Source organism: Medicago truncatula, chromosome 2 (genome assembly GCF_003473485.1).
Source record: "Medicago truncatula cultivar Jemalong A17 chromosome 2, MtrunA17r5.0-ANR, whole genome shotgun sequence".
Taxonomy (NCBI): domain Eukaryota; kingdom Viridiplantae; phylum Streptophyta; class Magnoliopsida; order Fabales; family Fabaceae; genus Medicago; species Medicago truncatula.
This window is the reverse complement of record NC_053043.1, coordinates 5,300,640-5,324,526: the sequence shown is the minus strand read 5'-3', so window position 1 is coordinate 5,324,526 and position 23,887 is coordinate 5,300,640. Positions and strand designations below refer to the sequence as shown.

The window sequence follows — 23,887 nt, the reverse complement described above, 5'->3', positions numbered from 1 at the left end:
TCATTAGTCTTAAACATCCTTCTCTATTTAGTTCTTGGACTATAGTCTTGTATAATTATATATAGATGTAATTCTAATACATATAAATTTAATTTATCGAAAAATGTTAATCGGTGTATCCGGAATATTGGTTAAGAAAACAAATATAGTAGTATTGTACATAAACTTGTGTAATCAATTCCTAATCGTGAAACATGTTATTTTCATTTTACATTATTACTACATCCGATCATATTTATAAGAAAAAGTTGACTTTTTATATTATTTTGTAATTAATGTATTTGGTATAAAATATAGATCAAATACATCATTTATGCAATGAATCAAAAAAGTCAAATATTTTTTTAAATACTTCCTTAACCGGTGCCCTCAGACGGAGACACTAGTTAGCGTGTGTAAAAAAATGTTAGCAAAGCCCTTTTGAAAAAACATGTTATATAACCTATCATTTAAAAAGAAAAGTAAATATTTTTATTTTTTTTCTTTTTTAAACTCTCAATCCAAACATATTCTAAATTTTTTTTGACAAACGTCCTAAAGAGTTTATCTCTCTCTGCAAGTTATTTAAACTACTTTGTTAAATATAAAAGTGTTTGTGAAGGTAGATTATGGAGAAAATAAGAAAAACACTCTTGACCAAAAAAAGAAAAACACTAAATTGTGGCCCTCCTCAACGAACATAACGCGTTGCCCATTCATGAATGATAAATGTCATCCCCATTCAAAACTTCTTTTCATTAAAATTAAATCATCATTTCATGTATATATCTACTCCGTCCCATAATATAAGCAAAAAAAACTTATTTTCTTTGTCCCAAAATATAAGCAAAAAAGACAAATTTTTATCCTATTTAATCTTGTTTTTTTAGAAAATCTCTTTTCCAAGAAAAACTTTTATCCTATTCAATTTTCTCTCTCTTTCATTTTTTCCATAACCAATAGCCAATGAAAACTTTTTCCCAAGAAAACACAAAAAAACTATAGTCCAAATTCTTATGTTTTAGTTTTTTTGTTTTTTTTTCTTATAATTTAGGACGGAGGGAGTACTTACATATATAGGACTATTTTATCATGAACGTGAAAAGGAATTTTATAATAATACGTTATACGTACTTGTGTTAGCTGTATTAGAAAATAACAATAAAGCTTTAGCCATTTTGAATAAGATTATTCACTTGATCCACGTTGTATTTCTTCAAAGTCAATAACTGAGTTCAATTATAAGACAATCCATTCATAGTCCTAATAAGACAATTCAGTTCACATTTTTTTAAGGGAATTCAGTTCACATTTTATTCATCTATAAATATTTTCATTTGTTTTTCTTTTGTTAAAACATGCACTTTTGTCGGCATGCAAAAAATATTTTGTACATTCATATTCAAAAACATTATTAATCACAGATTTTTTTAATCTATAGTTTATCCTAGTTTTCACACTTTTAGTAGGCATGAGATTTTGACAAGTGGCAAATGTTGCATCTTCTTAATTTGTGAGTTTTGAGCCAAAAATAAAACTCACTGGAAGAAATGAGTGCCCTTTGAGTGAAGGCACAAGTGATTCATTCTTTCACCTCTAAGAAGGGTTACTGTTTTTCTGGTCCAACAAAATGACCGACCACGGGGATTTCAAATTGTTAAGATCACACAAATTTCATTAGTCAAACCTTAGCTTATGTTCCTCACAATTAAATAAACGAAGTAATTGTCCTTCCTTGTCATGTGCACCGCATGTGGATCGGAGGCTTCGAAAGAGATGGTCCAAAGTTGTTAATGCTTTAATTTAATTTAATTAATGTTGTCCTTTCTGTGGCTAATAAAAAGTATTTCAGCCTTTTTGTTCTCTAAATTCTGTTTTAATATTCAACTAGCTAGAAATAATTTGTGGAGATTATCGAAATCAATTAAACGTGTCCTTGCCATCATATAAAAAATGAATTACTACCTAACTCTATGTTGGAAGCGGCCATTAAAAAATGTGGAAAATTGCACTAATATTAATTAATACTTCATAAGTTTCATTAAAAAATAATTATTGAATGAACATGTTAAGACTAATATATTTGTTTGAAACAAAGTTGTAAGGGAAGCCCGTGCCACTTCAAGTAACAAAGGGTGGTCGAAATCCATTGAAATAAGGAAGTTCAATTGCAAAACAAAGCAAAACTAGGACCAGTTTATGACATTAGGTGCCTGTTTGGTATAGTGGTGGGGGGAGCTTAAACCACGTTTTGGCTAAAGCTCTAAATTGGAGCTTCTACTTTTTCATGTTTTTTATGCATTGGGAAGTGTGAATAGTGCATTGGGAAATGGTTTTTAGCTTCCAAAAGCCTTCCCAAACACACACTAGGTATGATAAAAAAGACTTGCATTGATTATGACGGTTGATATCTCAACTCTATTTTCAAGCTACTAAAATACAATTTTTTTTGTTGAAAAAATACGGATCATAGTACGATGTTTTGACATCCCATTTATACCATCACTTTAAGGGTGTGTTTGGTTTGCAAAACAGTAAGTACTTGACAGAACAGTACAAGATAGAACAATACAACACAAGGCAGAACAGCACAGGACAAATTTTTTATGGCATTGAGTAATTTTTTGTTTTATACGATTTTTGAAGGACAAAATGCTATTTTGGTATTTTAGACAACTTGTACGTGGGACAAAAAATTGTGCTGTGGTTTGGTGAGGGACAAAAATATGAGTTTTTGTCCTGTCCCTTGCCTCCAGTTTGTCATGTACCTGAAACAGTTTTACAAATCAAACACCTAACAATTAGAGTTGTTCTGTCATATCCTTATTTTTTAGCAAATCAAACGTACTCTAAAACATTGAAATACACTTTATCTTATATATTATCAACAAAAAAGAAAATAATAATGAAACAAAAAAAAGTTGGGGAGCTGAACCAAATCTAACAAAGCTAAGTAATATATATATATATATATATATATATATATATATATATATATATATATCTGAAAGATTATTCTTTTTTTTTTTGGTACAATATGAAAGATTATTCTTATCAGGACATTTAACATATGAAAATATTCTATGTAAAACTTGTCTACAACACTATTTCTCTTCCATGCGGCATTTAACTTGGGAAAAGAGACTTCTTTTCCCACCATAGGAAAATCTTTTTTTTACCATTAGATTAAGGGTGGCATTTAACCTGGGACAATGAAATTTTTTCCCACCATAAAAAAGTGACTTTTTTCCAGGCACGTGGCAGTTGTGAAAACAATTCTATTTATTTTAAAGCAATTTGAAAACAATTAAAAAAATAAAAATCAATGAGTACTTCTCTCTCTCTCAACTATCTGTCAGTATCCTCTATCACCTCCACCGTCCACCAGCTTCTCACAATAGAATTTTCTTTCATTTGCTCTTGCAAAATTATTTTCTGGAGAAGTTGTATAAAAAAAATGATATAAGTTGAATTTAAACAATATTTTCTTCTCAAGATTAAGTTTTCAAAGTCATTGGTGGTGACTGCTTTGTTCGTTCATTCTGATTCCTTTCTATCATCTTTCTATTTCACGTTTTTGCAATTACACTTTGATAACATTTATAACTGAGTTCATATGAAATTTATGGTTGAAGTAGAAATTGGGTTGCAAATTTTTTCTTTAAACAAATTTTCATCTTAGTCTATGACATAATAAAAATTAAAAAACATCTTAGAAGACCCATAGAAGTTACAGCTAAAACTAGAAAACATGGAATTGTATTTGGTAAAAAACACTTGCTGAGGAGTTGGGATGTAAGAGAAACAATGAGTGGTTGTCTAGAAGATGATGGGTATGCAACTGAAATTAGAAATGCTACAAAGAATTTCAAAATGAATATTGACATCTTCAAGAGATACTTGAGTAAGAGCAAGTGAAGAAAAGACCCACCATTAGCGGTGGTGGTGGTGGTGTTGAACATTGACTAAAAATTATGGGTGAGAGAGAAGACCTGCTGGTTTCTGCAATAAGGTTGGGTCTTTTTTTTCCGAAAAAGAATCTATCAATGCAGTTCCAATAAGTTAGTTGCAGGTAGCCTCTCTTAAATCCCAACCATTGAATAAAATAATCAATAAATCAATGGTGAAGACATCACTTTTCCATCAAGGGAAAAAACTTTATCTTCCCATGCTAAATGCCACCTAGATTAAGTAGTACCACCATTGTTATTATAGTCTATCCACACTATATTTTCTTCACATCATCTCCAACCTTAACAACTAAGTTTATTATCGTCACCTATGGAATCTAATCTTCATTTATTCATTCACCAAGAAGACTATAACCCAATTATTCATCTTCATTCATTCATTCATTTATGTGTTCTTCAAACAAATAATTCATCTTCATACAAGTTGATATCTAAAACCCAGATCTGGAACATAACAATAGATTCGGATCTGAAAAATCACCACAACAAGCTTCATTTTATTTTCTGAAATTTGCATCGGCCAATACAACAAACAAGAAGAGAAATAAAATTGCACAGGATAATTAATTTGATTTTGGTTCTGAAGAAAATAAATTGGGGTCAGACCAAAAAACCAAAATTTGGGGAGTTAGGATTTATTTTGATAAACATTTTACTGGGTAATTGTTATGTTAAAACATTTGATTGTAGTATCTTATGTTTACAGTGAGATTTTGATTTAATCATATGAGAAAAGATTGTAAACGACTAATGGCTATCCTTTGATTTATATGTGTAACTTTATAATCATAACTAGCAAAATAAATTCATTAATTTAGTTGACAAATAAAAGAAGAAGAAGAAAAAAGAACAAGAGAAGAGTCAGGCAAATAAAAGAAGAAGAAGAAAAAAAAGAACAAGAGAAGAGTCAGGGATGCCGGGAAGAAAAACTCAGTGAAATGTGTAAAGAAATGGAAGATGAATAGTGGGTGACAGAGGCATGTGAGAGAAAGTGGTTGGGGAAGATAGTAAGATAAAAATCTAGTGTTGAGAGACTATTGTAACAGTGTGTTCTTTGTATGATCCAATGATTAGAAAAGACTTTCCCATGGTGGGAAAGAAGTCTCCTTTCCCAAGTTAAATGCCACCTCTCTTCCATACTTTCTTTTTGTAAGTGTTCATCAATTGTATGATTTTTATCCAATCTTATTCTCAAATCATTCAAAATATTCATATTAGTCACATGTTTGACACTATTTTCCTATAGTGTCAGACTTTGACTAATATGCTTCAAATCACTTAAGCCCTCACTTACTAGCAAACCCAAGGTACTAAAAGTATAACATTTAAACAATTAACAACAATAACAGTATACTTTGTGAACATATTTGCAATAAACTAACTATTTTCGATCACAAATCTCACAATTGCTCTTTTTTTTATTTTAATAATTCACATATGAAAAATACTAAGATATTTGTGAGCGAAATTAAGATTCATTTATCTAGTAGGCAACTTTTCAACTAGAATATCCTTTAAATTGTTATCAAGATTCTCCCAATTTTTGGATCTTAAATATCAAAATGAGAGATTTTTTTTGTTATAACAATCACCATGATTTTGAATATTAGATGCATTTGGCACATCATTAGGAACACTTGAATTATCATCAATTTCCTCACTTTCATGATCTAACTTTTCTGAATTTTTTTATGGCTCACTTGAAAGTGAATATTATGGTTCAATACACTCGCATGGAGAGAGGGTGTATTATTCAAAAATATCATTAGGGTCGGAATCTCTATTCATGTTTGGGCCTCGTGGTACGACATGCTATCCAAATCCCACTTAAAAAAAAAAAAGATTTGCTACATACACTTCTCTATAAAAAGTTGCCCCTATAAATCTAAGTTCCGGCCGTCGCATCCCAGACCTATGCTCAGAGTCGGCCCTGCTATTAGTTTGACATAGGTTTACTTTTAAACATGAGTCTAACTTTTCCAAAATTCTAATTGATATGATAATCTAGTTAAAAGTCTATTTTATCTAAATAAATTTAATTAAATAACCTAACTTACTTTCTTTTTTTAGGAATAAATAACCTGATTTATTCTGTTTAGTCTTTTTCTCTACTTGGGTCTAATTTAAATGTGTTATTACTTTCATACATTTTTTTTCCCTGTTACAATTACGTTCATACTTCAACAGTAACAAACTTCCATAGTTTATTTCCTGCGCCGTTTCCCGTAGGCAATATCAATGGGTCTCCTACGGTGCGTGATGCCTTATAAGCCTTTTTTTTGTTTGTTTTTGACATACTGAATGCATGGGTCAATTTAGGTAATTCATATTTAGCACATATCCTCTTTTTCTTAGCTTGTTGAAGATGTTAATTATTTCCAACTATTTAAATTAATATATTAACTATATTCGGATAAAAATAAATTAATTCTTTGTTTAATATATATACTACACGCTTCGTTCTTTTTTAAGCGTTGTTTTGGAATAGTAACATAAAATTAAGAAAATGTATTTTTACACGTTTTCTTCCTATATGTACTTCTGTGTTAATCCATCAATAAATTTAGTGTGTTAATTCTGAATTCTGATGCAGAGGGTTGAGAGAGGTTGAGAAAAATTAAACAATGTGGGAACAAACTATGAACTGTGAGATCCCTACTTATTAATATTTAATGTTTAATATAGTGCTAACAAATTAACAAAAGTAAATCCAATGGTTCAAAAACAAAAAAAAGGACAAAGTCTCGCACCGTGAGAGACCTATGATGGTCTCGTACCGTAGCCAGAGCCTTTATTTCCTCTATAAAAAAAAAACTTCGATAGTTTATTAAAAAATAAAAATAAAACCTTAGATAATACTTCATTCTTCTCAAATTATAAGTCGTTTTGTTAAAAAAATTGTCTCAAATTATAAGTCATTTTATGATACTAATTTTTTTGGGCAAAGTCATTTTACGATACTAATAAAACATTACTTTTTCTATTATACCCTTAACTATTTATTACTCTCTTCTTTCATTTATTTTTCTCATACTATTTATTAAAGACAATTTTATAAAACAACTCATAATATCTCTTTCTTATTCAAAATTAATTACTTGAGAGATTAATAAACTTCAATTGACAAATGTGAAATGCCGCCACAAACAAAATGAATAGAAATATTATAGACAAAAAAATGTACCCATAGAATATCAATTAATATATAAATATAAAATTCAAAATCAAAAGACAAATATATACAAAACCGTTTTCAAAACACAATTTCAGCCTTTACTATATGCAAACAAAGCAAAACTCCAAAATATATATTGTCAATCCATATGAATGACTCACATGACCTGAAACAGCGCACAACAAAATTAATATTACCAAATCAAATCATCAAATTCATAGCATTGCTTCACCAGCAAGCAAAACCATCCCAAAAACAAGAGCCAGCCACATTCCATCCACATTTGAATAACCAGCACCAGAAGCTTCTGCAGGCAAGTCATTATTCTCATCATCGTCATCCTTTGCTGATGATGACTTGCTTCTATCATCAGGCTTAGCTGAATCTCCTTTAGAAACCGGTGCAGGTGCAGGAGCTTTAGCAGGAAGCACAAGATCAAGAGGAACAAGAACCTTGTCAACCTGATATATAGCTAGTTTGTTGTCTGTGTAAACTGTTCCAGTAACGGTTGCATTAACCGTGCCAGTTGTCATGCTGACATGGCTACCGCCAGAAGTGGTTACATTAAGTTGTAGCCTTTTGGCGTCATCACCGGCTTGTGTTTGAACCGGGTTGGTTAAGGTGTCGAAGTTCGAGATTGAGATGAATGAGGAAAGTGTGTGGAATTGTAACAGTTCTACTTTGTGTCTGTCACTGAGGGAATTAAGGAAACCTGGTTTGAGTTTTGAAAAGGCATTGTCTTCTGGTGCAAAAAGGGTTAAGCCACCACTGCTAGAATCTGATGATGATGATGTAACTAGTTGTGAGTTGAGTTGGTTTATTAACTGAGTTGTTTTGAGAAGACGAATGAGAACTGAGAATCTTTTTGCTTTTTTGAGGATTTGGATAATGTCTATGGATGGTGATTTTGGGAGAATATTAGGGGTGGGGGCCCCACTCGGGGTTACTGGTACAAGGGGGACTGTGTTGAAACCTGGTGCTGGTGTAGAGGCTTGTGGAGATTGAACTGGTGAGATTTGTGCTGAGGTGGTAGTGGAATAGTAGAGGGTGAGAATTAGTAGCTGTAGAATTGAGGCAAAGAAAAGAGATCGTAGTTTCATCATTGTAGTAAGTAATTGTTTAAAGAGTTTTGAATGTTGATTAGTGTTTAGGACACTTGAGATTACTACTTGATTGATAGTACTTTATTTGTGTCCTTATGTGAGGAATGAGGGAGAAGGGATTGGCTTTTATTGAGGATGCTCATTGGTGAAAGGTTTCGTTTAGTTGGAAAGAAAATGTGATGTTACAACATTTTTCATATCAAATAGGTAGCAAACACTACCTGTCAGGGACATAGAAAGGTAAACTAGGCTAGTGCATTATATGATAATTCTGATTAATTAGTTTTTCTTTTAGGAAAAATTTGATTAATTAGTTGTGAGACAGAAGATTTGACACTGACAATAATATTATTATTATATGATTAAAGGAATGCAGGTAGATTAAGATGTGTATGCATGAATTATTTTGCTTTCATCACATCATAGAGTTATACAATCAATTATTTGATGCGAGGATATATGAAAATATTGTTGGAAAGGGGGCTATTGATCTGTATAGAGGGTGAGGTTTTCCATCAACCAGAAAGAAAAGAAAATAACCAAAATTACTATAAAGTATCTTCCTAAGTGGCATTGTCTATAAAGATTTGATAAATAAGTATAGAATTCAAATGTGAGTGGTTAGTCTCACATCGACTATAAATGAGTTCATTATTTGATATATGAGATAGATGATACATATTTGTGCAAATTAACTTGATAGTAAAAATATAAGAAAGTTAGAGTCTGTAAAGTTTATTGTCATCAAGTATCTTGTCATGTGAACAATTAAACACAAAATTATTACAGAGAAGGAAGGGAAAGTGTGGCATTTCAGAAAATGACTGCCAGCTTGAGGATTAACTATTGATTGTGAACTTCACCTCCAAAGAGAAAGTGTTTAACTATAATGTCTATTTTAAAATCAAGTATACCAAAATAATCTATTTCAACCACATATATATATATAGTATACCCCCTCCGTCTCACAATAGTCTTTTTATCCATTTTTCTTTTTCTTAAAATAATTGTCACTTTAGAATACAAATGCAACATTTATTATTTTTCCCATTATTATACCCTTATTTATTGAATTTCATCCAATTTAATTACTCCACTAACTACAATTAATTATTTCCTTAATAATCGTGCGTAAACCTTAAACGACTATTATTTAGAGATGAAGGGAGTATTTTGTTTATATTTAAGACACATGAAGAAATTTTATTGGATAGAAAAATATTAGTAAATGAGATTAATTTTTATGCACTTAGAGTAGAGCTGTCAAAACGGGCGGCCCGGCCCGGTTAAGCAACGGTCTTTTTAGAGTCGGGCTGAAAAGCCCGCTTTAAATATGGACCGGAAAAATGGAGCCCGAGCCCGGCCCTATACGGGCTTCTGGGCTAACGGGCCAGCCCTGGCCCGTATCTTTTTTTTTTTGAAAAAGAAAAAATAATTTTATTAAAATAAATAGCATCATAAAGCAGAAGAAACACTAAACAGATGCAAGAAATAAAACTGTAATAAAACAGTGACAGGGATAAACCCCTCGAAAAGTCTCCAGCAACAATAACAGGAAAAAAAAACACCTAAAATCAAAGAATAAAGCAAGAGTTAATGTAGAACATAAAAGCATGACCACTTAATTAAGTAATATAAGGTATGCATAAATATAACTTAACTATTTGATTGGTTATTTTTTTCATAAGCAAATTTCAAAAAGAATAAACAGTTTACTATTGAAAACAATAAACATAATAGTATCCACAAATATAACTTAACTTTCATCAGAACAGAATAAATAGTATGCATAAGTAAGAATGAAGTTTAGAAAGGAATTCCAATAGTATGCATAAGTAACTAATGTATGTAACTAATTTTTATAAACAATATGCATGAGTAAATATTTATTTATTTAATCTTAAGAATGAAGTTCAGAATAAATGAAATTTTATCGGAACATAATACTATTGAAAATAGTTTAGAAAGGGAACAATATAGCAGATAGCAAGATAGCAGCTGGTGTAAAAATTTAAAAACAATAATAATAATAAAAAACCCCACTTGGGCTGTGAGGAAGTAACACACAGACCATGCAAAAACAATAAAAAAACCACTCGAATTTTTGACGGGCTGGCGGGCTGCCCGTAGCCCTAACGGGTTACGGGGTTTTGCGGGCCGGGCTAAAAAGTCCTGGAAAAATTCGGGCTCCAATTTTTCGGCCCAAGCCCTGCATTTTATTCGGGCTTTCGGGCCGGCCCGTTTTGACAGCTCTAACGTAAAAAGCTTTTTTATCCAATCAAATCAACATATCAAGTAGATATGTATGAAATATTTTAGAAATTAACCCAAAAAAGTGGCATCGTTGTGTGATTTGATTGGATTCATGTATACGATTTTTTTTACACGGTTTGTGCATACAAATTAGGAATTCTGGAGAAAACTACCACATGGCATGTGAGATGTGCCACATAATATAATTAATGGCTAGCTCAATTCACAATTAACAGAATTGAGCAAAAGGATGAACATTCAGAAGATAAAGGACCAAATGAATCTTTCAAAAGATAAATGACCAAAATGAATTTTGAGTAAAAGATCAAGATCAAAAGTATGTTTAAGCCTTTTATATATGTTTGAGTAAGAAGAGTGAGTATGGTATGGAATCCAATATCATATGAAAATCTGAGTGTTGATTAACGTATAAATGAGATAACTCATATATCAAATGTAGGGGTGGGTATGGTTCGGTTAACCATATTACCCGACCCGACCCGAAGTGTTGAAATGGTTCGGAATAACTGAACCGAACTGTTTAAGGTATGGAACTAACTGAACTAAACCAAAGTTATGGTTCAATTAACCGTTTGCTTGTCTATTAACCAAACCGAACCAAAATCAAAATTTTGAACCGAAATGTATTTTTTTATCCTTTTGCGAATTTAATTGTGTTTTTTTTTTGCAAGCTACATGAGTTTTTGTGATTTCAGCCAAGCTATTTGTTAGTACATGAATTACTAAAATCTAATCAATAACATGAACAAGCATTAAATGAAACCTTACCAGTTGTATGAATTCCAAAAATCAGAATAAACTACTCGTCTTGAGTGAATTTACTGAAATTGATATGAATCTATTACAATAAGACCACCCGTAATCAAATGTCGTTAAGTTTTAGATTTGATGTTCGCTTTTAGCTCAGTGTGACGATTTCCGATAATCTGAAGACCCTTCCATGAGTTTTTATTAATTTTATATGCTAGTTAATCCAGCTACTAGAAGCCAATATAACTGAATTGGATAGATAAGCCAAGAGTAAATAACCTCAAAAGTTGTAATTGACATCACCATTTCAACACTTCAAATAATTCAGATTTCTTTCAACAAAACAATCAATGCTTTTTTTTTTTTACATGAAGAAAAAAATCAGGTAAGAGTTTTCACACTTCCCAAGCTCTCAAACAACACTCATCCCATGACAATACAAAAACAAAACCAAGAGAGTAAAGAACACAATAGAATTTCAAAAAACATAACAGCCTTCAAATGTGTTGGTCTTCATCAACCGAACATGGTTACTGCTGCAACCAAAAGGGACACAAACATTGTTCCTTGAAGGCTAATCAAATTGTTTGCACCAGAAGTAGCTTTAGTTGACTCTCCTTGATCACCATCTTCAGATGAACTATCCTTATCTGCTTTAGGCGCCTTTGCCGTAGAAGGAGCAGGAGCTAGAGCCTTAGGCTTAGAGAAGTCCAATGGAATAAGCACCTTATCAACATGATATATAGCAAGTGTCTTATCAGAGTAAACAATCCCTGTGAGTGTAGCATTAACCGGCCCAGTTGATATATTAACATTGTTTCCATAAGCAGTCACATTCATATGATAACCAGAAGGGCTATCACTGGCAAGTGTCAGCACCGGGTTGCTAAGCGAATCAAAATTTGAGCTGGAGACGTAAACAGGAAGAACATGAAACTGTATCAATTCTTTCTGTTGGCGTTCACCGAGGGAGTTGAAGTATCCGGCTTTCAGCTGCAAAAAGGCACCGTCATCAGGTGCAAGGATGGTTAAACCACCGTTTTTTGTTGTCACCAGCTGTGAGTTAATTTGGTTGATGATTTGTGTGGTTTTGAGCAAACGGATTAACGTGTTGAATGATTTCGCTTTACGTAGAATTTTGATGATGTCTTGACCGGACGAAGAATCGGATGAGGGCGATTGAGGTAATGAAGGGACTAATGGTTTTGCTGGTGCTGTTGCAGGAGCTGGTGTGGCGGGAGCAGGTTTTTCCGGGGCTTTAGGTGCTGCAGCAGGTGATTGAGCTAAAGTTGTGGTAAAAAAGATATGACCTAATAGTACTAAGAGTGTGAAGAAGAGAATTTGCTTCATCTTACTAGATAGTTTATCTGTTTGTGGAAAGATACAAATGATAGGTATGATTTTTTTGCTATGAGTGTTTGATGTGTAGTTTAGGACACTTTGAGATTACTACTTAATAGTACTTAACTGGTGTCCTTTTGTGAGGAATGAGGGAGAATGGATTGCCTTTTATTGAGGATGCTAATTGATGCAAGGTTTAGTTTAGGTAGAAAGAAAAGGGAAAGTCACAACTTTTTCATCATATCATATGTTTGATTAATAAGTTGTGAGAGAAGATTTGACAGTGGTGTATGCATTAACTTTAAATTTTGCTTTCATCACATCATAGAGTTCAACTATCAATTATTTGATCTGTGTGATATGAAAATGTGGTTGGAAAAGAAAATTATAATTTATCTCCCTATGTGACATTGTCTGACAAAGATTTGGTGATATGGACTGATGAACTATGAAGCAAACATTAGACCTACCAATACCATACTCTCAGATTAGATGTTAATTACAGTCTCTATGTTCATTAAACCTGAGCAGTAAGTAGTATTGAAGAGAACCTAAAAATGTCAAATACTGAATCTATATTGTATAAGAGAAACTACAATGCCAGATTCTAAAATTTTAATAACAGTTAAGAACATTGTCTTGAAGTTTTTTCTGCATTGGAGTTGAGTGACATTACAACAATATGTCGGAAGAGTTTCCTTTGCGGATCGGTTCTTAGGCCAAAGAAATACTTCAATTGAGAGACCTGAGACCGTATAAAATAAGTTAAGAACACAATGCAACTTTAGAACATAAATATGGTATTTAGTTCTTCATGCATTGGAGATGCGCTAAAGATCGCATTGTTCTGTATTGTCAAATTATGTAATCAATGGTAAAATCTATTTAATTTCGGGACATACTTTCACTGCTAACAAATTCTCAATGTTTATGGAAGTGTGCATTCGGACTGCATAATTTTTTTTTGGGAATTATGCATCCAAACAACAACCAAGCTTCTTTGGTCTGCTATAAGGTCTCAACTCTCAAACCCATTGTGAAAAATCAGAATGTAGATTGAAAATATTTAAAGCCAACCATTTTACATTTATCAGGAAACTTTAGTATAAAAATAAGTAATAAAACATCAAAAGTTTTCACAAATTAACTTGCTACTGAAAATATAAGAAATGGAAAGTTTGTGAAATTTAGCATTCGCTCATTTTGTGGAGTTTTCTGTTTTCATTTTCACTGATAAAATGATGAGTTGAGGTAGAGTAGACTGATGATCCTGTAGTCATTTTGCCCGCTATTGAAATTAAAAGCTTGCATCTGCTCTCCATGCTGGTTAATATAATAGGTTTGATCTCTCTTCAAACCTAACGTGATAGTTTTCCCATCATAGAGCTTTCTATCTATAGATAAGGTGGAGCATCCTTGGCTCAATGTTATAGCACATAGAGCTTCAACGATACTACAAAGCTTTACTAACTCAAAGCGCTTGACTATGAGAATAAACATTATAGAAGACATAATGGATAATTTTGAAAATTCAAAATAGATTCAATATTTCAGAAAACTTTGAAAAATGTCAAAACATGTTTTTCGGTGTTTCTAGAAAAGTATTCTCTCTTGTTAGCTTCCAACTTCTCTCTAAGACAATTTAAAGGAAAAATCATAACCAAATGCCATTCCAGCCATCAATAGACAAAGTAAACTGGCTTTTAGTTTCATCAAATGACACATTTCAAAAAGTGTCTACCAGCTTGAGGATCAACTATTGATTTTGAACTTCACCTCCAAAGAGAGAGTGTTTCACTATAATATCATTCTAAATCGATTATAATCATTATAGACGTTCATTAAGAAGATTATAGTTTGTAAAGTAAACTTTCTTTCACCAAAACAATATGTTTTTTTGCTTTTACATGAATAAAATCAGGAATGTGTTCACACTTCACAAGCTCTCAAACAACACACTTCCCATCCCATCCCATGACAATACAAAACATAACCAAGAAAGAAAGAGCACAAGAAAAATTCAAAAAAATATAACAGCCTTCAAATGTGTTGGTCTTCATCAAATGGAGATAGTTATAGCTGCAACTAAACCAACAAAAAGAGACACAAACATTGTTCCTTGATGGCTAATCAAATTGTTGGCACCAGAAGTAGCCTTAGTTGTCTCACCCTGATCACCATCTTCAGATGAACTATCCTTATCAGCTTTAGGTGCCTTCGCCGTAGAAGGAGCGGGAGCTAGAGCCTTAGGCTTAGAGAAGTCCAAAGGAATAAGCACCTTATCAACATGATATATAGCAAGTGTCTTATCAGAATACACAATCCCTGTGAGTGTAGCATTAACAGGCCCAGTTGATATATTCACATTGTTTCCATATGCAGTCACATTCATATGATAACCAGAAGGGCTATCACTGGCAAGTGTCAGCACAGGGTTGCTAAGCGAATCAAAATTTGAGCTTGAGACGTAAACAGGAAGAACATGAAACTGTATCAGTTCTTTCTGTTGGTGTTCACCGAGGGAATTGAAGTATCCGGCTTTGAGCTGGGAAAAGGCACCATCATCTGGTGCGAGGATGGTTAAACCACCGTTTTTTGTTGTCACCAGCTGTGAGTTAATTTGGTTGATGATTTGTGTGGTTTTGAGCAAGCGGATTAGTGTGTTGAATGATTTAGCTTTTCTTAGGATTTTAATGATGTCTTGGCCGGAAGATGAATCGGATGAGGGTGGTTGAGGCAATGAGGGGACTAATGGTTTTGCCGGTGCTGTTGCTGGAGCTGGCGTGGCAGGGGCAGGTTTCGCTGCTGCTTTAGGTGCTGCAGCAGGTGATTGAGCTGAAGAAGTGGTAAAAAAGATTTGAGCAAAAAGTACCAAGAGCGTGAAGAAGATGATTTGCTTCATCTTCTTGTTTGTGATTGAATTTGGAAGAAACTAGATAGTTTTCTGATTTTGGAAAAATGCAAATGATAGGTTTAAGATTTTATTGCTGTGAGTTTGGTTTGTGGAAGTGTAATGTAACAGAGTGGTTTTATAGATGGTTGGCAATAGTGAGTGAGTGATAGTTATGTGCAAGGTTTTTGGCTACATGAACATAAGCAGTAATAGTACTATGAGGGTATATTTTATCTGTCTTGTTGGAGATTCAGGTGCTACATCAAGATAAAGGTGACAGAAATGGGATTTGATTTGGCTGATGTAGTTTGGCCACAAACTTTTGCTTGGAAATGAAGGAATGAGAAATTGGTTGTGATCTGATATAGATGCACTTTATACAAATAATAAACCACCCTTTTTTCATTGAGGTTAGTCTATAGATGTGAAATCAAATCAATGATTAACACATTTAAGCTAGATGTGATTGTTTATATTATTATGATAAAATACTGTTATGTTATATTGTAAATTAATCACTTAAAAATTAATATTAATATAACCACCTGGTTAGAGACTTGAGAGTATTGATAAGATTGGTATTTTCTTTACTTTTTTTTAATATTCCTCAAGGCCATTTGCTTCAAGAAAAAGGTTACAAGGAATTCAACTTGAAAAACCAATATACGTGTGTATTACTTGAAAATGGTGCTGTGCAACTGTGAAGATAACAAATGTAATGTTTAGCACAAACTGGAATTTCTTTTGACATCATATGTATGATTTCTTCTATGACATGAATCTCATCACCAACTTTACCAGACTGAAATCATGTGTAAAAAAAGTGTAAACTCTTGTTTTTATCTATTTAGTTTGATTCAAGCATGTCTCACCCAATGACTAAAATCACAGCATTCTGTAGTGATTTCTCATATTATTTGGAGAAGAAAGAACATTTTCTAAAATCACCCATTTGACGCGGTCATACGATCTAAACCGTCAGATCAACTTGCTACCCTTCTTCATCTTGACATAATAGTCTAGATTTGTAACTTGATATATGAAAATAATTCAAATCCATAGTTTGAAAATTTCATCAAATAATTTGCTAGGAAGGAAAAATATACAATATCTTATCACTAAAATTGAATTAACTACTACAACTACTTTCTTACATTTTCCTCATCTGATATATAATACATGTAACTACATGCTTTTATTTAATTGAATGAAAGAAAGAAGAAAAAAGGCTTAACCCTGTAATAAGGCAATACAAATGGCCTATTGAATAAACCTAACCCTTGAAAGATTCCCAAAACTACCTTGGAGATTTGGTGGCGAGACATTTCCCACATGAGACAAGGTTCAGCAATGCATGTGTTTTTTGGGTTCGGATTTTCAAGCGCGACAGCTGCCAATGCAATTAAACACATCAATATTGTCTTCATAGTATATAATAATAATGCAACAAAAATTCCAACATCATGTTTAACATAAAGAATTTAGCAGAAGGTGGGGAAGTTATGTTATAGCATGAATGTTAGGAAATATAATGAGAACAAAATGAACACAATGAGATGCCTTCAAGGCATGAATGCTTTTATGAATAGCTTACAAAATCAAGACTTTTGTTTAGCTAGGGCTCTAATAATCTGAATATTAGAAATAGATCACCAACTTTATCCAAATGCAATTAGATTAGTAAGAATGCCCATTTCTAGTTGATTTAATGATCTAGCACAAGGTATTTAGATTGAATCAAGCCTAATATAGAACTGGCTCAGTGTAGCGTAATATTAATATTGTGCATTCAATTTTATGGCTCATGAAGATTAAAATATTAATAAAAAAAATCTATGACTTATTGTTTAAAACTTACTGGAAAAGGGAAACCAGTTCATTCGCTAATTGGAAACATAATTATCAAACTATTTATGCTTATAGACAACCAAATTTAGAATCATGAGAAAACAAATCACCTTCCTACGAGTCGCTCTAGATGCTTTCCAGCATAGCAAGCTCCTTGATCTTGGCTCCAATCTCCTACAGAATAAATAATTTTAGAATCAATTAGCAGTTCTATCACATTTACATGGTTTTATTCCATCATATAAAACCTGATAAATTATTAAAATTTCAACTCAACTACCAAATATGCCACATTTCCTCTTAAAACAATCTATAGTAAATGTCAAAATAAAGGAGGAGGATGGAACAGCAACATACAGATTCTCTTGTTCAAGCTTTTCAGCAATAGAAACTGCTTTGCGTTTTGACCACCCACTTCGCTGACCTTCTGCCCGCTGGATTACATGAGCGAGAGATACCTTACTTTTTACAAGACTTCGACTTTGACTTTGCTCACTAAGCTTTCTTCGGACTAAATGTGACTTAACGATCGGTACTTTTTGGGAAGCTAACACTTGTCCCATACTCGTACCATCTTGATTTTTATATGTTGCGTGACCATCAACCTGTTGCTCATTATTCTTGTGCTCCATATGGGAAGCTTCTTCTTCTACAATTTCACTCCTTCTCTTTTCAGTGCCAACATCATTTAAGTCTCTAACCTGAGATGAGCCGTCATTGATAGAAGGCAATACAAGAGGAAGTTGAACAGGAGAGCCTGCATCTTTATTTGCCTCACATCTAATTTCTATGGTTACAGAAGACCCAAGAACAGATTCAAATGCTTGTAAGATGTGACCAGTAAACTTCTCAGCAGTAGATTTGGAAAGTTGAGAGTTAAACATTAGCTGCACTGTTGGAGCTGCACAAGAAAGGATCACACTACCATTAAAATTTAACTAAATCACTACAAAAATTATTAATTGCATTGTTAAATAAAATTAGAGAAGATAAGATGATGTTCACCTGCTCCAAAACTAATGAAGATCAGCTTGCCTGCTTTATACAAAAACTCTTTGAGACCGGGATAGTGAATCCTCTCTAGCACCTCTAACCATATCTCATCAATTTCTTTGCGGTTTCTATCAGAAGTCTGCCTTTCATTGATCCTAGTCTTATCGGTGGAATGTGAATAAGTATGTTGAGGAGCATAACCAGACAAACTATGTCTTCTATCTGCTGAACTTCCAGCATTAGAACTTTCCATTCTAGCATCCATTGACATTCGCCTTGTTCTGTTAAGAATTTCAACAGGATTACCAGTGTTTCTAGTAGCTTCTTTCACATTTCCATTATTTAGAGCGAATGGACTATGGTTGAAACTATTATCAGATGAAGTCGGCAACCCATATTGCTGGTCAGGAGCAAGTTGAAGCAATGCAGCTGTCAGCCATGTTAGCTTGTCATTGGACATCCTTAACTGCTTCTCCGCCTCAGATAAAGTTTTCAAAGCCTGGCGAAGCTTTTCCATGTCTTCTTTGGACACTGAGAAAGAAATCATTATCATCAATTAATGAAAGATGTATTCATCAATATGAAACCAAATTAAGGCTCTCCAGTCTCCACGCCGACAGAAATATAAAGCCATATAAGGCTAAACAACATCTATCAGAAAATCCACACACACACACATACTGTCACACACACACACACACACAAACACACTGCCAAATCATTTAAAAAGTTTGACTTTGATCATAACTACTTCGAAACTCACACATATGAATGTTTGTGACTTATTAACAGTGAAAAACTTTTTACACTAACAGTGTATCAAAATTAAACTTATATATATGTACGTTTGTGTACATGCATATATATGTACGTTCATACAAACATATTTATGGTTGTACATATGAGTGTGTTCATACATGTGTATATAAAAAATACTTACCAGAAAATCCATATATATGTATATACATATATGTAAGTACGTATGCATGCACTATGCATATGTTTAAAGGATGTTGAGTATTTGAAATGGTGCAGCCGTAAATTTTTGTAGTTACTTTTGATCAGTATCGCCTCAGATCGCAAATAGTAATTGATAAATTAGTAAACTATCTATAAAAAAATAAGAGTTTTTACTGACGTGGTTGTCTCCGGAAGAACTTCCGTCTGCACCTTTCTTTAGTGAAATCGTAGGTCCCAGCAAGTATATCAGTAATTACTGTAGCAAGCTGTGACATCAATGCTAATGGCTCAACACCTGCTTCCATTATCACTCTCAAATTCTTCACAGTGTTTACCGTGTCCGCAGATAATGCTAAATCAAGCAGATCTACCAACTTCTCATCAGAGATAAGCCCTACCTGAAGAAATTTTTTAGCAATATTAACAGCAATTTAGAACAGAATCTAGTAAATGAAGTACCAAAAAAAGAAATGGACTATAAATAAATGACTTACCAGCTCTTGAACAAGAGGAACGGAAATTCTCTGCCCAAGCAAACTAAGTTGTTCAAGTGTCATCTCAGCATCTCTCAATGATCCGTCGGACCTTGATGCAATGAGTTTCAAGGCATCCTTATCAATATCTAGCCCTTCTTTGGTTGCAATCCCGTGCAGTGTATATACGATATCTGAATCCTTAAGCTTCGGGAAAAAGAATTTTTGACACCTGGATATTATTATATGAGGCAAGACATCAAGACTAGTACTGACAAGGATAAAAACCACACGTCTAGGTGCTCGATCAATGACCTTTGATATAGCGTTCCAACAATCTGCCGACAAAGAATCACAATCATCGAAAATAAACACTCTGTACTGTGACGGAAGCTGAGAAACAATCATATTGTCAAGTAGATCCATGATGTTCTCAAAGTCAAAATTACTAACTGGACCAACTTCCCTTATATTTCTACTCTTTCCCATATCATGTGCTATGCAATAATTGCAAAAACCACAGGGTTTTGGGTGTTCCGACGAACTACAATTCAATGCTCTGGCAAATATGCGAGCACAGGAAGTTTTCCCGGTGCCATGGGGACCATAAAACACATACAGCAATCCAACTTTCCGTCTTGACACTGCATTCGAAAGAGCTTGCGCCACTAAATTCTGTCCAACCATATCTCTGAAGGTTCGTGGAATATACTTTTGTGTTAAACTTTGGTGTCTACTATGATGATTCCGTCTCAACTTATTATGCTGGCTACCAGATCTAGCTTCAGAAGCAAGATCAGAATCAATATCTTGCTTGAATAAATTATCACCATAAATACCTAGTTCACCAGAATAACCATGGCCCCAACAAGCATTTTCAGTGCTTCCATGAGATCCAGATGCATCAACAAGTAAAGGCAGTGCTTCTGCTTCAGAGTTAGTACATGAGCAAGAGTCGTCAGCTGCTACAGGCATCACAGAAATATTTCTTCCATTGGAAGTTAACGATCTCCCTTTCTTTAACCTTGAGTCAGATAAACCACAAGACAAACTTCTTCCAGCAATATCAAGGAATGTTTTACCTCTATGATGAATTCTGGACCAATTCCAAGGCATGCCACACCCGTTTTTCGGAGCCCTGGTAACATTATCATCTGCATAATTATCCACCTCCTCCGAGTGATATTTCTGGTGAGCTGAACCCTCAGGTAATGAATTGGAAGCCACAGACAATTCATTCTCAGCTCCAATATCTCTTGACGTTGTAGCAACCCGAGCTTTTCTTGTGCTTCGGAATTTACGCCTTTTTATCCTATTCATTCCATTTGCATGACTGCGCACGCTAGCTTGTTGTGCCTGCTCAATTATTTTTTCCTGTCTTCGAAACCTTGCCCGAAAATGGATGTTTGACGACGCTAGATCATCGCTATCCAAAGGAACATCATGCAACTGTTCAGAAAGAGTCTTAGCTTGAACATCTTGAACATTCTTTCCCCTCTGCCTACTCTTTCTCTCTATGGATTGAGAATGCCTCGAAACTACATCTTCAGCCAAACTTTTTCCAGCCTCGTGAAGAAGTTGTTCTTGACTAGTAACTTCCAAATAATCAGGCCTATTACTCTTCCTGCCAGATTCTTCTCTCCCAACTCTCCTCCCATTCCCAATTCCACTCCTGCTACTTCGTTCACTAGTTGCCGCAGGTACCGCATCATTACCCCTACTACCCTCACCTGGAGCAACCCTTGATGTACCTTTACTCACCAACGGTGGCGAGTTTCCAATTTTAGACAATTTCCCACCTTCCTTCCTACTGTCATTACCTACAGACCTCCTTCCCCCTTGACTCGCACCATCATTATCGGCTCTTTTGAAAAGCAAGTCAACTACAGAAGGAGAGTGCCATGATGGAGGACTTGCAGAAGGATCTCGAAGAGAGCGCGATCTTTGAAGCACAACAAGGTCTCTCATAATAGACCTATCAGCAATTATTGGACTGTTTTTATGCATATGGTTCTTCAAGTGAATACAATTTGTTAAATGGATGTGGTTTCTTATATGATCACTAATATCACCATTTGCATCTTTGAGTACCCTATTCCGAATAGCCCTAGTCATGATCAGAACATCACCAACCCTACTGACACCACAATATCTTCTAAATTAATGAAACAAACCAGAAAATATCTCATTTTTGCCTTTAACTGTGCCAATATTTCATAATTATGGCAACAAAAATTTAAAACAAAAACAAATACAAACAAAAAAAATGCTTAATCTAGAACACTCATTAATTACTCATCAGAAACGCCAAAACAAGGGCTAGAATTAAAACTCACCAAAAAAGAAAACAGCGACTCTCATGTTCAATTACTCCATAAAATAAAATAAAACGAGTTCGATTCCTGGATGAAACAATTTTTTGTCAGATTTTACTTAGCTACCGGCTGAATTATGGATTACTAACACTGAGAGAGAATCACCACACCAAGATTTAGCCCAATAATAGAACACCCTTTATTATGAATCATCAATATTCACCAAAAACTTCCAAAAAAAAAAACACTTCCCAAAACTTCAACAAATCCATTGAACCAAACAAAACTCCAAAAAAACGAACTTTAAGAACCAAACCAGAGTGTCGCTGCTTCTGCAACCACTTCCACCAAGCAAGACACAATTTTGATGCTACAAAAGCAAAGAGAAGAGAAAAAGAGAAGACCCCATTATCTCAAAGCTGAAAATGAGAAAGAGTGTTAATGAAGAACATGAAGTAGCAACATTTCCAAAAGGGTACAAAAAAAGTGAGAAAAAAAGCAAAGAAAAAAACAGTTGAATCACCTGAAACATGAGAAGAAAAGGTGACACCGTTTGTTTGTAGTAGTAATTAAGGAACCAGATCTCTAAAGAACAAGGTTCACATGCAGTTCACGAGGAGTTTGTTGTTTAGGAAAGAAAATGATAGTTGTAGTTCAAAAAACCATGGTTTGGTTTTAGAGAGAGAAAGAAAAAACAGAGGTTAGAGAGAGAGTGAGTGAGACAGTGAGAGAGGGTGGTGAGGGTATGGGGGTTGTAAGATCCGTTGAGACACAATTCTGGGACAGAGGACACACACTGCCAATAAAGCGGTGTGTCCATATGCTAGTAGCATGCATATAGTTAAAACATTGCATATTATATATTGTGAATTACAGTAATATTTTATTTCCTTTTCTATATAAATCTTTGAATTGACTGAATATACCCCATCAATCATATTTATTATTTACCTAGTTCTGTAATTTTAATTTATTTCACATATTTATTTATCTCAGTAGACAAGAAGGCAGATCGAATCGGATAGAGTTTTAATGGACATGCAAACACTTTGATGCTCAAGTTACTAAACAAGAAATGAGTGAGAAGTTTTGAGATATAGAGTGGGTACATTGCATTGTTGTGGGAGTAAGGTATTTACTCAGCGTCGATGAGGAGTTGTTTCAAAGTAAAGGAAGAATCGTTACGAACGATGCCCTTCGTTGGTCATGTTCAACGGCTGTACTTGGAAGACATTGACGTCGAGGCGTTACAAATTTGCAAGAATCTTATATCAAATGGATCAGTTTTTGGATTGTGTATACTTTAAAAGTGGATCCTGAGGGATTGAACCTTGAGTCGGTCTGAAACATACATTAAAGAAATATCACAAAAATCAATAAGATTGAATTTAGAGTAACATCTTTGTCTCATATAACATCATAAACTAATGTTTGAATTTCTATTTGAAGAGTAGTCTTATATTTAGTATTTGAAAAAATTTAGAATTGGATTAACATAGATATAGAGTAAATGATGGTGACCTAAGTGTAATACATAAAATTAAAATATGAAAAAATATATTTTATTTTGGACACATTCATTTTATTATTCATTTGAAAGAAACATTAATAATTGGGTGTTTGTAGATTCTGAATTGGTAGGGGGGGCCAATAAACCCGTCCCGTTGAAATTCTATGTTGTTGTTTGTTTTGTAGTTGTACTTTTTTTTTTCTTTCTCATGCTTTTTTGAGTTAGAGTAGACTTTATTTCAATTTGGAATTGCTTGAGTATTTTATAGTACAACAAAGCCTTGATGCCGCTTGAAAAAGTTC

The 23,887-nt window shown here is 33.7% G+C and overlaps 4 protein-coding genes across 5 annotated transcripts; all 4 read right to left on the bottom strand.

Annotated features, from left to right (window-relative positions):
* Positions 1-7,144: 7,144 nt before the first annotated feature.
* Positions 7,145-8,329, bottom strand: LOC11442920 (fasciclin-like arabinogalactan protein 11). The gene has a single exon (XM_003593768.4). It carries the CDS (start codon positions 8,226-8,228, stop codon positions 7,341-7,343), a length of 888 nt encoding a protein of 295 aa, XP_003593816.1. The 5' UTR covers positions 8,229-8,329; the 3' UTR covers positions 7,145-7,340.
* A 3,198-nt stretch (positions 8,330-11,527) lies between these two features.
* On the bottom strand, positions 11,528-12,817 carry LOC11438309 (fasciclin-like arabinogalactan protein 12). Its single transcript, XM_003593769.4, has one exon. It carries the CDS (start codon positions 12,600-12,602, stop codon positions 11,769-11,771), a length of 834 nt encoding a protein of 277 aa, XP_003593817.1. The 5' UTR covers positions 12,603-12,817; the 3' UTR covers positions 11,528-11,768.
* A 1,617-nt stretch (positions 12,818-14,434) lies between these two features.
* LOC11445857 (fasciclin-like arabinogalactan protein 12) lies at positions 14,435-15,688 on the bottom strand. The gene has a single exon (XM_003593770.4). It carries the CDS (start codon positions 15,493-15,495, stop codon positions 14,653-14,655), a length of 843 nt encoding a protein of 280 aa, XP_003593818.2. The 5' UTR covers positions 15,496-15,688; the 3' UTR covers positions 14,435-14,652.
* An 857-nt stretch (positions 15,689-16,545) lies between these two features.
* On the bottom strand, positions 16,546-22,893 carry LOC11438310 (protein STICHEL-like 3). 2 transcript variants are annotated; one of them, XM_024776334.2, is made up of 7 exons: positions 22,599-22,893; positions 19,782-22,494; positions 19,466-19,685; positions 18,340-18,858; positions 17,692-18,235; positions 17,445-17,508; positions 16,546-16,876 (listed from the first exon to the last, which is right to left on the bottom strand). In XM_024776334.2, exons 2-7 carry the CDS (start codon positions 21,873-21,875, stop codon positions 16,784-16,786), a joined length of 3,534 nt encoding a protein of 1,177 aa, XP_024632102.1. In that variant the 5' UTR covers positions 21,876-22,494; positions 22,599-22,893; the 3' UTR covers positions 16,546-16,783. The 2 variants fall into 2 exon arrangements, with proteins under 2 accessions (XP_024632102.1, XP_024632103.1); XM_024776335.2 differs by having other exon boundaries at positions 19,782-22,445.
* Between the last annotated feature and the right edge of the window lie 994 nt (positions 22,894-23,887).

Coding starts and splice junctions, on each gene's coding strand:
- LOC11445857 (XM_003593770.4), bottom strand. CDS start 15,495: ATGAAGCAAATCATCTTCTTCACGCTCTTGGTACTTTTTGCTCAAATC.
- LOC11438310 (XM_024776334.2), bottom strand. CDS start 21,875: ATGACTAGGGCTATTCGGAATAGGGTACTCAAAGATGCAAATGGTGAT. Junction 19,686..19,781: donor TTCCTCTTGTTCAAGAGCTG/GTAAGTCATTTA, acceptor AAATTTCTTCAG/GTAGGGCTTATCTCTGATGA. Junction 17,509..17,691: donor AAGCTTGAACAAGAGAATCT/GTATGTTGCTGT, acceptor TTTATTCTGTAG/GAGATTGGAGCCAAGATCAA.
- LOC11438309 (XM_003593769.4), bottom strand. CDS start 12,602: ATGAAGCAAATTCTCTTCTTCACACTCTTAGTACTATTAGGTCATATC.
- LOC11442920 (XM_003593768.4), bottom strand. CDS start 8,228: ATGATGAAACTACGATCTCTTTTCTTTGCCTCAATTCTACAGCTACTA.